This window comes from Triturus cristatus, chromosome 4_2 (genome assembly GCF_964204655.1).
Source record: "Triturus cristatus chromosome 4_2, aTriCri1.1, whole genome shotgun sequence".
Lineage (NCBI taxonomy): Eukaryota > Metazoa > Chordata > Amphibia > Caudata > Salamandridae > Triturus > Triturus cristatus.
In genome coordinates this window covers 217,035,219-217,047,938 of record NC_140586.1, presented here as the reverse complement: position 1 = coordinate 217,047,938, position 12,720 = coordinate 217,035,219, and the positions used below count along the sequence as shown (strand labels likewise).

At 44.7% G+C, this 12,720-nt stretch overlaps 1 protein-coding gene across 1 annotated transcript in view; it reads left to right on the top strand.

Annotated features, from left to right (window-relative positions):
- CACNA1I (calcium voltage-gated channel subunit alpha1 I) overlaps positions 1-12,720 on the top strand; it is a 580,458-nt gene that overhangs the window by 519,065 nt on the left and 48,673 nt on the right. Inside the window, exon 29 of the mRNA XM_085601256.1 lies at positions 8,713-8,834. Within this exon, the coding sequence (XP_085457382.1) occupies positions 8,713-8,834 (122 nt within the window). The remainder of the gene's footprint in view (positions 1-8,712; positions 8,835-12,720) is intronic.

The following is a 12,720-nucleotide window of genomic DNA, read 5'->3' as shown; positions in this document are numbered from 1 at the left end:
AGATATCATTTCATCTCTTTGCGTATCTGTGGAGTATGATTGCTGAGTGGCTGATGGATGCAGTGATATGAAGCCCCACCTTCCTTTATTTATTCCTTTTCTTTTCATTTTATAAAATACCGAGATTCGCCTCAGTGCCCAAATAGTTTGGGAAATACGGTAGAATGAGTTAACAAATTTGAATTCAACAATTGTCATCCAAAACATAAACAACAAACATAAATTCTAACTTACCTCTAAAATATGACTCCTCGGGTTTATATTACAAAATACTAATGAGCTGATATGCACTCTGCCAATAACTTAGGGCCTGAGTGAGATCTTGGCGGAGGGGAATACTCCATCACAAACATGACTGAAATCCCGTCCGCGGTATTATGATCCTATTATATTCTATGGAGACCGTAATACGGCAGACGGGATATCCACCACATTTCTGACTGAGCATTCCATCCGCCGAGATATAATTCAGGCTCATTTAAATAACTAAGCTAGAGTTAGAGCTCCAGGGAGTCCTAAGAAAGCAAGTTGAGTGTGCACCCAGAGGAGTACGAGTACGGGGGACTCCTGCGATTATGGGCAGCCTTGTGGCATTCCTTGTGACAGTTCCCTCAGAGACTAGTGCTAGGAGCTGTAGTGTATTGTAGCGCCAAGCAGCTCCCAGCATGGCAACCTACACCTGGTGGTGTATAGGTAGAAAAGTCCTTGCTTGGCAGGGTAATCTGCCATCCTGTGAAACATTCTTAAATTGTCCTTTGTTTTTCCGCAGTTGGACTTGACAATCTGTCAGTTCATTGAAGGTGGTACATTTTTGCTGATGTCCTCCAGCAGACAGCCAGGCTTTGCTGCCTAGAGAGGGCACCCTGCGTCCACCCATGTTCAAGAATGATTACAGACCCTTCAAACCAATCTTTGGGAAAAACTGAAAGATTCTCAGTTCAGTGACACATGCCTTTTGACCTGTACCCTTAGGAGAGAAGGCCTCCTAGCCACTCTTAGTAAATTCGGTTAAGTTCTTGTAAAATCTTAGTTGTCGTTCTCACCAATGTTGCTTTATGATGTAATACTCTAAGCAGAGACCCTCCACAGGTAATCCATATTCACGAATGACAATGCAAGAATTTCCCATTTAGCCCCTTTTACTTTACAACCCTATAATCACTTTAGCTCTAGAGGAACTCACGGGTGATACCACAGCCCCCCTAACTGTTGTTCGTGCTTCCACCCATTGTGTGCACTGTATCCTGCACGTGTGTGTCCTGTTTCACGTGTCTTGTGTGGCTGTGAGAGATCTTGAGTCACATGAATAGCGTAAAGCAGTCTGAGTTTATAAACATCTCACTTGGGTGATCTCGTAGAACTTTAAAAAGGAAATAGTCACCCCCACTTTTTAAGACACCTAAGTTGTACCCCGGTAACTTAAATATGCAGGCCAATCTCTTTGCTGCCTGCCTTTGCCCCAGTAATTTTTTATTTTTCTTCATAAACAAGGAATGGTTCTGTCGGGTGTACCTTTGTGCATATAAGTCACAAGAAACCAAAAATGACTTTTGTGAAACAAAAATGGAAAACAAACCTGACCAACAGTTAACAATATCTGAAAAAATCAGAGTCGCAATATTTGTGTATAACTTTGTATTAATCAGAATTAATTCATTCAGATGTATCCAGAATACACAACATATACAAAAATACAAAAAGGCTGTTTGCAGATATACACATAGTGCTCGTGTTGATCAGGTTTGTTTTCCATATTAGTTTCACAAAAGTCATTTTTGGTTTCTTGTGACTTATATGCACAAAGGTACACCCGACAGAACCATTCCTTGTTTATAAACGTAATACTCAGGTTCTGAGGGACACCGGGTCGCCCCACTTTTTCTTTGTTTGCCCCATTAATAGCGCAGCACTTGGCCGAGCAGCTTTCTAGCTTGTCGCACAGTGCTGCATGATGCATGGGCTCTGGATGTCTCTCAGGCAGGATTCCTAGAGGGGCACAGCTTGTAGGCCGTGCTGGTGGTTACTCTTGATGAAAGTAAGGCAACAAGAGACCTGGGCGACCCAGGTGACCTACTCTTGCATCTCTCGGCTGCAGGTTACAAGCCAGTTATGATATCCTAAATGACCATTTAGGTCTTTCTTGAATTGCCAGACACAGACAATGTCAATTCCCATGTTCCATTCTGCTAAGCAATCTACCTATGGTAGTGTGTACAGGGGTTGGAACTCTACCCCATACACTTTATTTAACATGAGCATTTGGGAAAGCTGATTCGGTCTTCCAGCTTTAAGGCCCTCACCTACACCGATGACACTGAACTCCTGATGGCGTTGTGCTCTCCACCTCAGCTGACATTGGAAGCCTGGTAGAGTGAGTCATTGCCATCCATGATAGAGTGGCTAGGATTTACCTGAGGCTTAATGCAAGTAAGACTGAGATCCAGAGGATCTAGGGAGCTCTTTCTCTTTATTTGAGACGCTCTGGCCTGAGGGTTGGGCAAGCTAACTGTTTTCAAAGCCAAAAGCATGGATTTCAGTATGATCAAGAGTTGAACTTTGACTTTTAGGTACTGAAGGTCTGGTGTTACATACTGCTTCATGTGCTTTAAAGAGAACCCCCCCACCTATTCCCCTGAAGAAGCATGTTTGGTGCAACTTGACCATGACAGTGCTGTGTCACTCAAGCTCACTGAAGCCTTCAGGGGGAATCTGCAGAGGTTACAGAGCATGGTGGTTTGCCTGGATGTGGCCTACTTAATGACAGCATGGGTCTGTAGCCCTTTGCTGCCTCCAGTTACAGCCGATAAAGGATTGCATTCAATGAAAAAAAAATGGTGTCATGAGCCTATTACAGATTTGGTCCCCTCTTTACGCCTGACTTCATAAAGACTTTTTAGTCTTATTATATACTCCCACGAGAACCCTTAAGTCCGGGCTATGTTTTTACTGAAATTGACTTGCTTCAAAGGAGCATGTTGGTACACTAATGTGGAATGCTCTCCCACTCTGAGTGCGTCAGTTTTCTGCCTATGCTCTGTTTCGGGAAGTCCAGCAAACTGGCCTATTCCTTTAGTGTATTAGTGTTTTTCTGTTGCTGCCTTGTATGTTGCTATAGCACCATGATGCTGGTTTAATACAAATTTGTAATGGTACTAGTAATTAAGTAAACAGTAAATTCTGCACAAAAGAGTTTTATTTCCACAGGTGGTCTTTGTCCATGCTGCTATTCCTGGAGCCGTGGCTCACAAACTCTATAAATACCTGGAGGTCCAGAGAATTATACATCACTTTCCAGCCTGGCCCTAACCTCTGCCGAGCAACTGTACCTTAGCTCGCCTTTTCCCCGGGTGAGGTGTTGGGTATCACCCAACAACGGACAATTTGGATCCTACCACGTTCCCTGCCCCCAGCGGTAGCCTAGGAAGAAAGAACTCAGAGGTGGACTCAATGAGGCTGGCATTACAAAATGTAAAGATAGCTTGGACTTTGGTTATCCATGAGTTCCCACCAGTGCCCTCAACACAACATAAACACTGGCTTTCTCTAGCCAGCATTTTGCACATTGTCGCCAGACTGGAAATGAGGACATGCTAGAAAAAAAGTCTGAAAGAAAAGCCTCCGTACATACATTCATGCTTTTGTCTGGAGAAAATTTGTTAGACCAGTACCGATGGGTATTGACCACTAATACTAACAGGACTCTTCGTGTCTCTGCTACAGCTGGAACTGGTGGATAAGCCAAGGATCTGGGGAAGCCTTGCTGTTGTGGCTTGACAAAATGAGAGTTGAACAAACTTTCATAGAAAGGAGCTGACTCTTGACCAGGAGGACAAAGAGCATGGCCTTCTTGGCTAACTCCTACATGGATATCGTCTCATTCTCGAGGAACTGAGCCGCTCAGCCCTACGACCTTGCAGCCCAATTAGACAGAGACAAACTGAAGAACAACTTTGGGGCCAATTAGGATGCGGCTCGTAAAGGCTCCGACCTGTGGTCAGAGCCTTTACAGCCGCATCGTAATGGGCCGTTCGGGTTTCCTTTCCGACCGCCTCATTATGATGGAGGCAGTTGGAAAGGAAACTAGCCGGTCATAGCAACTGGCTTCTGAAGGGCTTGGAGAGCCCATTCGTCAGTCGGAATGCGGCTTGTAATCTCAAGGACGGGTCTTTCCGCCTTTGAGATTATGATCACGCTTTCCGACATGGTTTCCATGCTGGTCTGTCTGACATGGAAACCATGACGGAAAGTGTGTTAGGGGGGCCCCCAGCAGGACCCCCTTAGGTGCACGGCCTCCAGTTGGAGACCATAGGTGCCCCCTGTTGATCCCTGCAACTTGTGGCAGACACCTTGCGATGCCTCCCACGGGGTGCAGAGATGAACCGCAGCTCCCATTTCACAATGGGGCAGGCATTATGGCCAGTTTTAATGCTTGCTCCCATAGTGAAATACAGGAATACGACTGAATTGTGTTCAGTTGCATCCTCATGGGGTGGTCGGTGACAGCTGACTGGGTGTTGGACGATACCATGACCGAGTCGGTGTTGGACAGAAGTGATTCCGCCCAACATCGTAAAGAACCCCTTTGTGTCAATAACATTGAGGATTGGCAGAGTGCATTTTAGAACTGAGGATTGTGAGTCTGCACTATACCCTGCCTTTCTCCAGCCATCCGTGACGTTGTGGGACCCTATTTCAACCAATTACAAGCCAGAGAAGAACATGGAGGTGTATCCTTTTCCCCTAAGAACCTATGGTAAAGGTGCATCACCTGCAACCATCATCCTTAATTCCAGAACCGTTTGAACCTCCTCAGATGCTCTAACGATTCCGGATATATTTAGGTTTCAAGTTGCAGTTGGAACTTGACCCCGATCCCAGTTCTCCAGTTCCAGCTGGTAGACCACTGGGTATAATGTGTGCCATAGGTCCTGTTGCTGCTCCTGCCAACTGAAAATCATGAATACAACGACTTTTTTCGAGGATACCCCGAGGGCGAAACCAAGAAGTTAGCCCAGCATTACGAGTCCCACTTCGTAAACACTGATTTCCAAACCAGATAGAATAGTAAGTGGCTGCACCCCGAATTGTGTCCATTGCTTCAGACGCTGACCACCACAGCCCCACTGGCAAACTTAAATTGGACATCAAATCAAAGGTTTTAATTGAAGAGTAGGTGCAAACAAGGCTTTGGGGACAGTAAAAGGGGGCATCAGAATGCATGGCGCATATCTGGGAGAGGAGTTGGCCTAACGGCTAGGGCGGTCGACCTTAAATCTCGGGAACCGGGTTCGAGTCTCGGCAATGACGCTAAACATCCTGTGATTGTGGGCAAATCACTTAATCTCTCTGTACCTAACAAAAAATTTCCTCATGTAACACAACTGGTGCTATGTAAAGCGCTCTGATACCCAATACCGGGTCAAGTTCACACTATATAAAACTCAGAAGAAAAAAATATATATATCATTGTGGAATTCCCTATCTCACCGGGAGGAGTCCTTGCTCTCATAGATATCAGAATCCATGGCACACTTCCTAGTAAATTGTCCCTCTTAGTAGAAGGTGGGCCCTTCTATTAAAAAATATCTGATTTGGTGGAATGCAGGGGTGCTCCTCAGTAATGGCGGAGGAGCGTCGCCCCACTCGTCAGTCCCAGAAAAATATAATGATAATAAAACATCATTTTATTGTTCTGTGACTGTCTTACGCATGCGTGTAGCGCGGGGCCGGACCCTGAGGAGTGGTGGGCACTTAGAAAGAAGTGCATATTTAAGTTTAGTCAGCTGTCCTAGGCCTGCCAAGCAGACATGCGCATTTCTATTTCTCCAACCCAGCTGTGTTCACAGCCGGGTTGGAGAAAAGCAGAAGGCTCCCAGGAACTGTCTGAGCGAAAGAGCAGACGATTCAGACCAATCCTGGTGCTGCTCTCATAGCATGGGAGCAGCGTCTGGATTGGGTAGGGAGCCTGCTTTCCCAGAGACTGCTGGGAGAGCACCAAGGGGGCGTCGGAGGCAACGGCAACAGTAGCGAATAAAAAGGTACGTTTTTACAAAATTCTTATTTTGCCCTCCCTCCTCCCCATCCGGCCTCCCCCACTTTTGTTTTATGGAGGCTGCTACTGGTGGAACGTGGTCACTCATTGCTCTGCTGATGTTCTCACAGTCTACAGCACCCTCTACCTAAGGAGCTGCACCAGCCTACCTCAAATTTTAGAGTCCATTGGAGACTTCTTGGTGGATTGCCTTCTCTGTGGAAGGTGATATCTTCGCTCATGTGTATCGGAATACATGGAGTATTCCCTTAAGGAATGCCCCCCCCCCCACCCCCGGCAGAGGCTCTCTTCTGCCTCCTAAACATCAGAATCCATTGGACACTTCATAGAGGAATGCCCTCTCTGTGGTAGGGGGTTGGTGCTTTGTGGCAGGGGGTTTCTGCTCTCTCTGATGTCTATGAGGCTAATTGAATGTTCCTTCTCTGGCACGAAATATCTGCTCTCTTTGGGGTATCAAAATGCAAGTGGCACTTGCTAATGGAATGTCCCCACCCTGTGGTTGGGAATCTTTGCTCACGACTTGCGAAGGGGGCAGAGGCTTACTGTTACACATACTGGAGTTGGAAAAGTAAATTATACTATTCCAACATCCAGCGCCCCCCTGAGAGCAAGTCGTTGTTACGACTTGCGGGGTAATGGTATGCATTGTTACAAAGAGGTTGTTGTAACGATCGCGTTGTAATTCCTTGTGGGGAAAAAGCATGCAGAAAAAAAAGGATATTCTGTTTTCCCAGCATCACAGGATGTTTGAGCCTACCGCCAGACTTGGACCTGGTTCTCCAGCTTCAAAGTCGGCCGCTCAAGCCATTAAGCCACATCCTCTCCCCTATACTAGATAACACTAGGCAGCTATCAGGGCGGTGAGTGTGGGGGTCATGTCTTAACCCAGCACAACCAGGCCAGTCCAGTGTCAGGGGCAAAAGGTATCCCTGTAGATCAAGTGCTTGGGCACTTGTAAAAATGTATGGGAATATCTGTATATTGTTTAAATCCAGCCGCAAAACAATACAGCACCCTATAAAGGTGAGGGGGGTGTAAACAGGACCATGGTTACGTATGATGAGGTGCCTCTCTATGAGGACGGGCACCTCACCCCTGAGAGGGAGGAAATCAAAACAAGAGAAGACATCAGTCCAACTAGTCGGTTGGTAAATTAAGGAGGCACAGATACTGTATGCAGTTCCCATAACTGCCAAACCCAGCCAGTGGAGTCGTAAATAAAAAAAATAATAACTGTGGAAAGGAGCGATAATGTAATAGGCCGATGGCTCGCCAGAGAAGGCGTATGCGACTCTCCTTGTGGAGTGGACAAATATAGCTATCAATGCAGCAATTTATCACTCCTGATTTATAAAAAAAACTGGCTTTATGACTGGCACTTATTTTTCTGTACAAGCTCCTCTGTTTGCGTATTCTGCTTGAACCGGGCCCCAGTGGCGTCCAGGTGACAATACCAAAAGGGGCATTTTGTGCTTTTTAATCTAACCAGTGACGCTCCTTCACTGGGCATGTACGAGGAGGTCATCTCATGCTGAGGGGTGCTCATCACACACTATCATAAAGAAGCCACCAGATGGTTGTGATTTAACACTGATATAATCTTTTAGCCTCTACAGGGAGCTCATCACATACTGACATCATAATCCACCAATCGAGGAAAAGCATTATTCACTGACCATGACACACAGATATCACATTCTCCCACTAGAGGGAAGATACAAGCGATTATGCCATTAGTCCTTTCCGTATTCCACCACTAGAGGGAGTTAATTGCTCCCTGATATATTTTCCCACCACTAGAGGGCGCTGATAGTTCCGTTATATCATTTACCACCACTAGAGAGAGCTCATCACACAAAATCATATTCCAGCATTGCAGGGGGCTTATCATATAAGGATGTCTTCCAGCCAGGAGAGGGAGATCTTGACACACATATATCATATTCCACCACTAGAGGGAACCTTATCTCTCACTGATTTCATATTACACCATAAGAGGGAACTCATTTCACAGTGTTAGCTTTTTCGAGCCACCAAAGGCTCGAATCTCATACAAATAGCATGTTCAGGGCACAACAAGATCCCCCATCACATGCAAATCACATTCCGCCATTAGAGGTTGCTTATCACCCATTTTAATAATCCACCTCAGTGCCAATCTCAACACAGCGTGATATATTACAGCAACTACAGGAACCTCATCAAATCATATTCCAGCCATTAGATGAACTCATCACTCACTGGTATCATATTCCGCCAGTAGAGAGAGCGCAGAACACAATCTTATATTCCACAATTGGAGGGAGCGCCTCACAGTCATTTTCAGCACTGCAATTAATTTTTTTACACAATAGTGTCCTATCAAAACTTTCAGCCTTATGGGGAAATGACAGGAACTGCCATTAAAGAAAATCGTATTGAATATTGTAAAGGGTTTGCGTGGTATCATCGTGGTTTAAGCGGGGGTGGGGGTAGAGGGGGGACTTCAAGTATCCTGAGCATGGGTTCTTGTGTGGGTACAAGCAATTTGGAGTGGACAGGCCTTCCCTGTACTGAGAATGTGGTGCATTAAGTGAGGAACTCAGGAAGGCTTAATAGGAGACTTCTCTCTGTGCCTATTGTTTGTCTTCACTCATTACAACTATTATGTTTCTTTCCAGTGTGCAACGATGATAACCCGTGTGAAGGCATGAGTCGACACGCAACCTTTGAGAACTTTGGAATGGCCTTCTTGACACTCTTTCAGGTTTCCACTGGGGACAATTGGAATGGAATCATGAAGGTACTATCTTTATAACAATGTGTGAAAATGAAAAAGATAATCAGATATCTTAGCCAGCACTTCATGTACTGATATCACATCCCACCACTAGGAGGAGCTGATTATATTGGCTTCATGATCCAGCCACAAGAGAGAGCTCATTAGAAGGCTGTTATAATATTCCAGCACTAGAGGGTGCTCATCGCAAACAGTTATGTCACATTCTAGCCACAAGAGGGAGCTCATCCCACACTAACATAATATTTTACCCTAAATTGATCTCTTTGCACACTGATACCATATTCCACCCCTAGGAATGCTTTATACCCCACCAATATCAGATTCAAGTAACTACAGGAAGCTCATTGCACACTGATACCGAAAGAGGAAGCTCATCGTCTTTCAGCATCATTCCCCACCATTAGAGGTAGCACATCCCGCCATCATACCATGTTCATAAGCTTACTAGAGACAGTACATTGCACATTGTTTACTTATAACAAACACCACAAACGAAAGAGCCCAGAGCACTGACCCTCCACATGAAAAGGCTAAAGAAAGAGTTGCCAAATTAAATAATCTGTTACATCCTATACAAGCTGGATTCTGGCTCGGAAGGAGCCCAGAACTCGCCATCACTTCAGTGACAGATGACTCCCCTATAATGGTGGATAAAAGTGACAAGAGAATTTAAATTCTTCTTGACCTCTGTGCTGCCTTCAATACCTTCAACCAAACCATCTTACTTAAATGCCTGGAAACAATGGCAATCAGGGATAACCTGACAAATTGGCTGTCTTCCTTTCTGTCGGGTAGACCACAAGTAGTCCAACTGGATGGCTTTACCTCCAATCCTAAGCCTTTTCTATGGGTAGCCACACAAGGTTCACTCATCTCTCTATTGTCATTTAACATCTACCTTTGCCACTTCGCCCAGCATCTAACTAAGCAGTACTCTCAGACATGATGCAGGGGCAGGCAGTGATATCAAGAGTAGACTTAACAAAACCAAGAATGCCTTCAGAATGCTGAACAATGTGTGGAGGACATCTCAGTACTGCACCAAGCTGAGGCTTTATCAAAGCTGGGTTCTGTCTACACTCTTGTATAGATCAAAATGTTGGCAGGTGACAAAACACAACATCACCAAACTGCCAGCCTTCCACACCAGTAACTTGAGAAGAATCTTGCCAGTTTTCTGACCGCAACTAATCTCCAACCAGGAAGTGCTCACCAGATGCAAGAGAGAGAGCATAGACACCCTCCATTATATGAAAAAGATGGGGATAGATAGGGCACACCGTGAGAAGAGAACAAGACTCCATCACAAGAACAGCTCTCCACTGGACCCCAGAGAGCAAACGTAAGAGAGGCAGGCCAAAAAACACCTGTAGTGGAACTGTGGAATCAAACATGAAGACCCTGAATAACAGCTGGGGCATCATACAAATTGTTACCAAGACAGACAGAAGTAAAGGTCCTTCATTGCTGCCCTACATGCCAGTTGGCATAGTGGACAGTAAGAATGTAGGTTGCCACCTTGCCCAGCAGTTAGAACATTTCTTAATTAAAATGTACTACTCTGCGGAGGATACCCAATTCACATCTGATCTTTGAATTACAAATAAGCACTGTTACCAAATTCTGTTTCTCCCACTTCAGACTTCTGAGCTGATTTTTTTTTAGATTTCTGCTGTTAGTTGGGAGACATTTTGTTTACATGGAAGGGGCATAGGGCCCACCCATTGCTTACCATTCATTGACTTCATTGTCAGCCATATTTGATGTTTTGGTTAGAGCAAGCTGACTACACTTTGGCTTCACTTTCTGTTTGTGTGTATCCACCTTTCCTGTAGCATGGACTAAGTACTGATTCTGTTTTCTTCTGCTTGCCATATCACACCACATCATACTATAAATTGGCATACCATACATACCATTCTATAAAATTACAGGCCCTACCACACCATACTATACAACAACAGGCTGTACCATACCCTACCATACCAGACAATGACAAGTCATACCATACTATACTACATAATGGCAGGCTATACCATACCACACAATGACAGGCCTGCCTCACCACAAAATACCATATCATACCATACCACACCATAACGTACAATGATAGGTCACAACATACCATTCCATACTATACCATACTAAACAATGACAAGCCATACCATACTATACTCTGCCATATGACAGACAATACCATACCATGCCATATCATATCATACTATACCATGCTATACCGCCCAATGACAGACCATACCATACCATACAATGACAGGCCATACCATACCAAACCATACAATGACATGCCACACCATATCATGCCATAATACCAGGCCATACAGTACCATACCATACTATATCAACCCATACCGTACTATACCATACTATACAATGACAGGTCATACAATACCATAAAATATCGCCCAATACCATGACAGCCCATACCATACCATAGCATTCTATACAATGACAGGTTGTAGCATACAATACAATGACATGTCATACCATACTATACAATGACAGGCCATATCATACCAGATCATACCGTACCATACGCTGACAGGCCATACCATACTATAGCATACAATAACATAACATGCAATACAGTGACATGTCACACCATAGCATTCCATAGTTAACTATATAACCGGCTATACAATGACAGGCCATGCCATAGCATACCACACAATATCATCCTATACAATGGCAGGCCATATTATACCATACTATATTAGCAGGACATGCCATACCATACCGTACCATGCTATTAAATTACAGCCCATACCATACCATGCCGTACTATACAACACCCCATGTCATACCATACCGTCATCTGCCATTTGATACAATATCATACAATACTATACTATGCAATGACATGCTATACTATCCTATACTATCATTGATAGGCCACACCATTCTATACTGTACTATATAATGCTGGGTGATACCTTATGAACCATATCATACTGTCCAATTACAGGCAATACCATACCATACAATGTCATAACATATTATATTATACAATGACAGGCCATACAATACCATATCATACTTTACTATACCATGCCTTACCATACTACACAATGACAGGCCATATCATACCATACTTTACTATATAATAACAGGTCATATCATTCCATAATATACAATGACAGGCCATGCCCAACACACCATACTATCCCATACAGTATCACACAATAAAATGACAAGCCATACCATACCTGACTATTCAATGACAGGCCATGACATACCATACCATAACAAAAATTTAATTTCTAATTTAAAACATTTCTAAAGCGCAGCGTACACCATGCGGTTTCTTGGCGCTAGTGGGCAGGATCGGCAACTGAGGGGAGAGACAAGAGTGATAAAGAATGGGGAGCTAAGCGGGGAAAGCCTGTTTGAAGAGGAAGGTTTTTAGATCTTTACGAAAAGAGAGGTACTGGGTAGCAGAACGGAGATGGTCAGGAAGGGAGTTCCAGAAGGTTGGAGCCAAGGTGGAAAAGTTGGCCCCACCCCACTTTTTACGTGTGAAGCGGGGAATCTGAAGAAGGGACTTAGAGGAAGACCGGAGGTGTCTTGTGGGAACATAGGATTTGATTAAAGAAGAGATAAAGGCGGGGGCAGTGCCTTGGCGGGCCTGGAAGACCATGCAGCCCGTCTTAAAAAGGGAGCGTTCTTTTACGGGAAGCCAGTGAAGCTCCCTGAGAAGGGGGGTGGAATGGTGGTAGCGTGGGAGGCCGTAAACCAGCCGGGCCGCCTGGTTCTGGATCGACTGAAGTCTCCGCAGGCTGTAAGCTGGAATGCCATGATAGAGGGCATTGGCATAATCCAGTTTTGATATCACCAGGGCGGCCATAATGATCTTGAGTGCCTGAGGGGA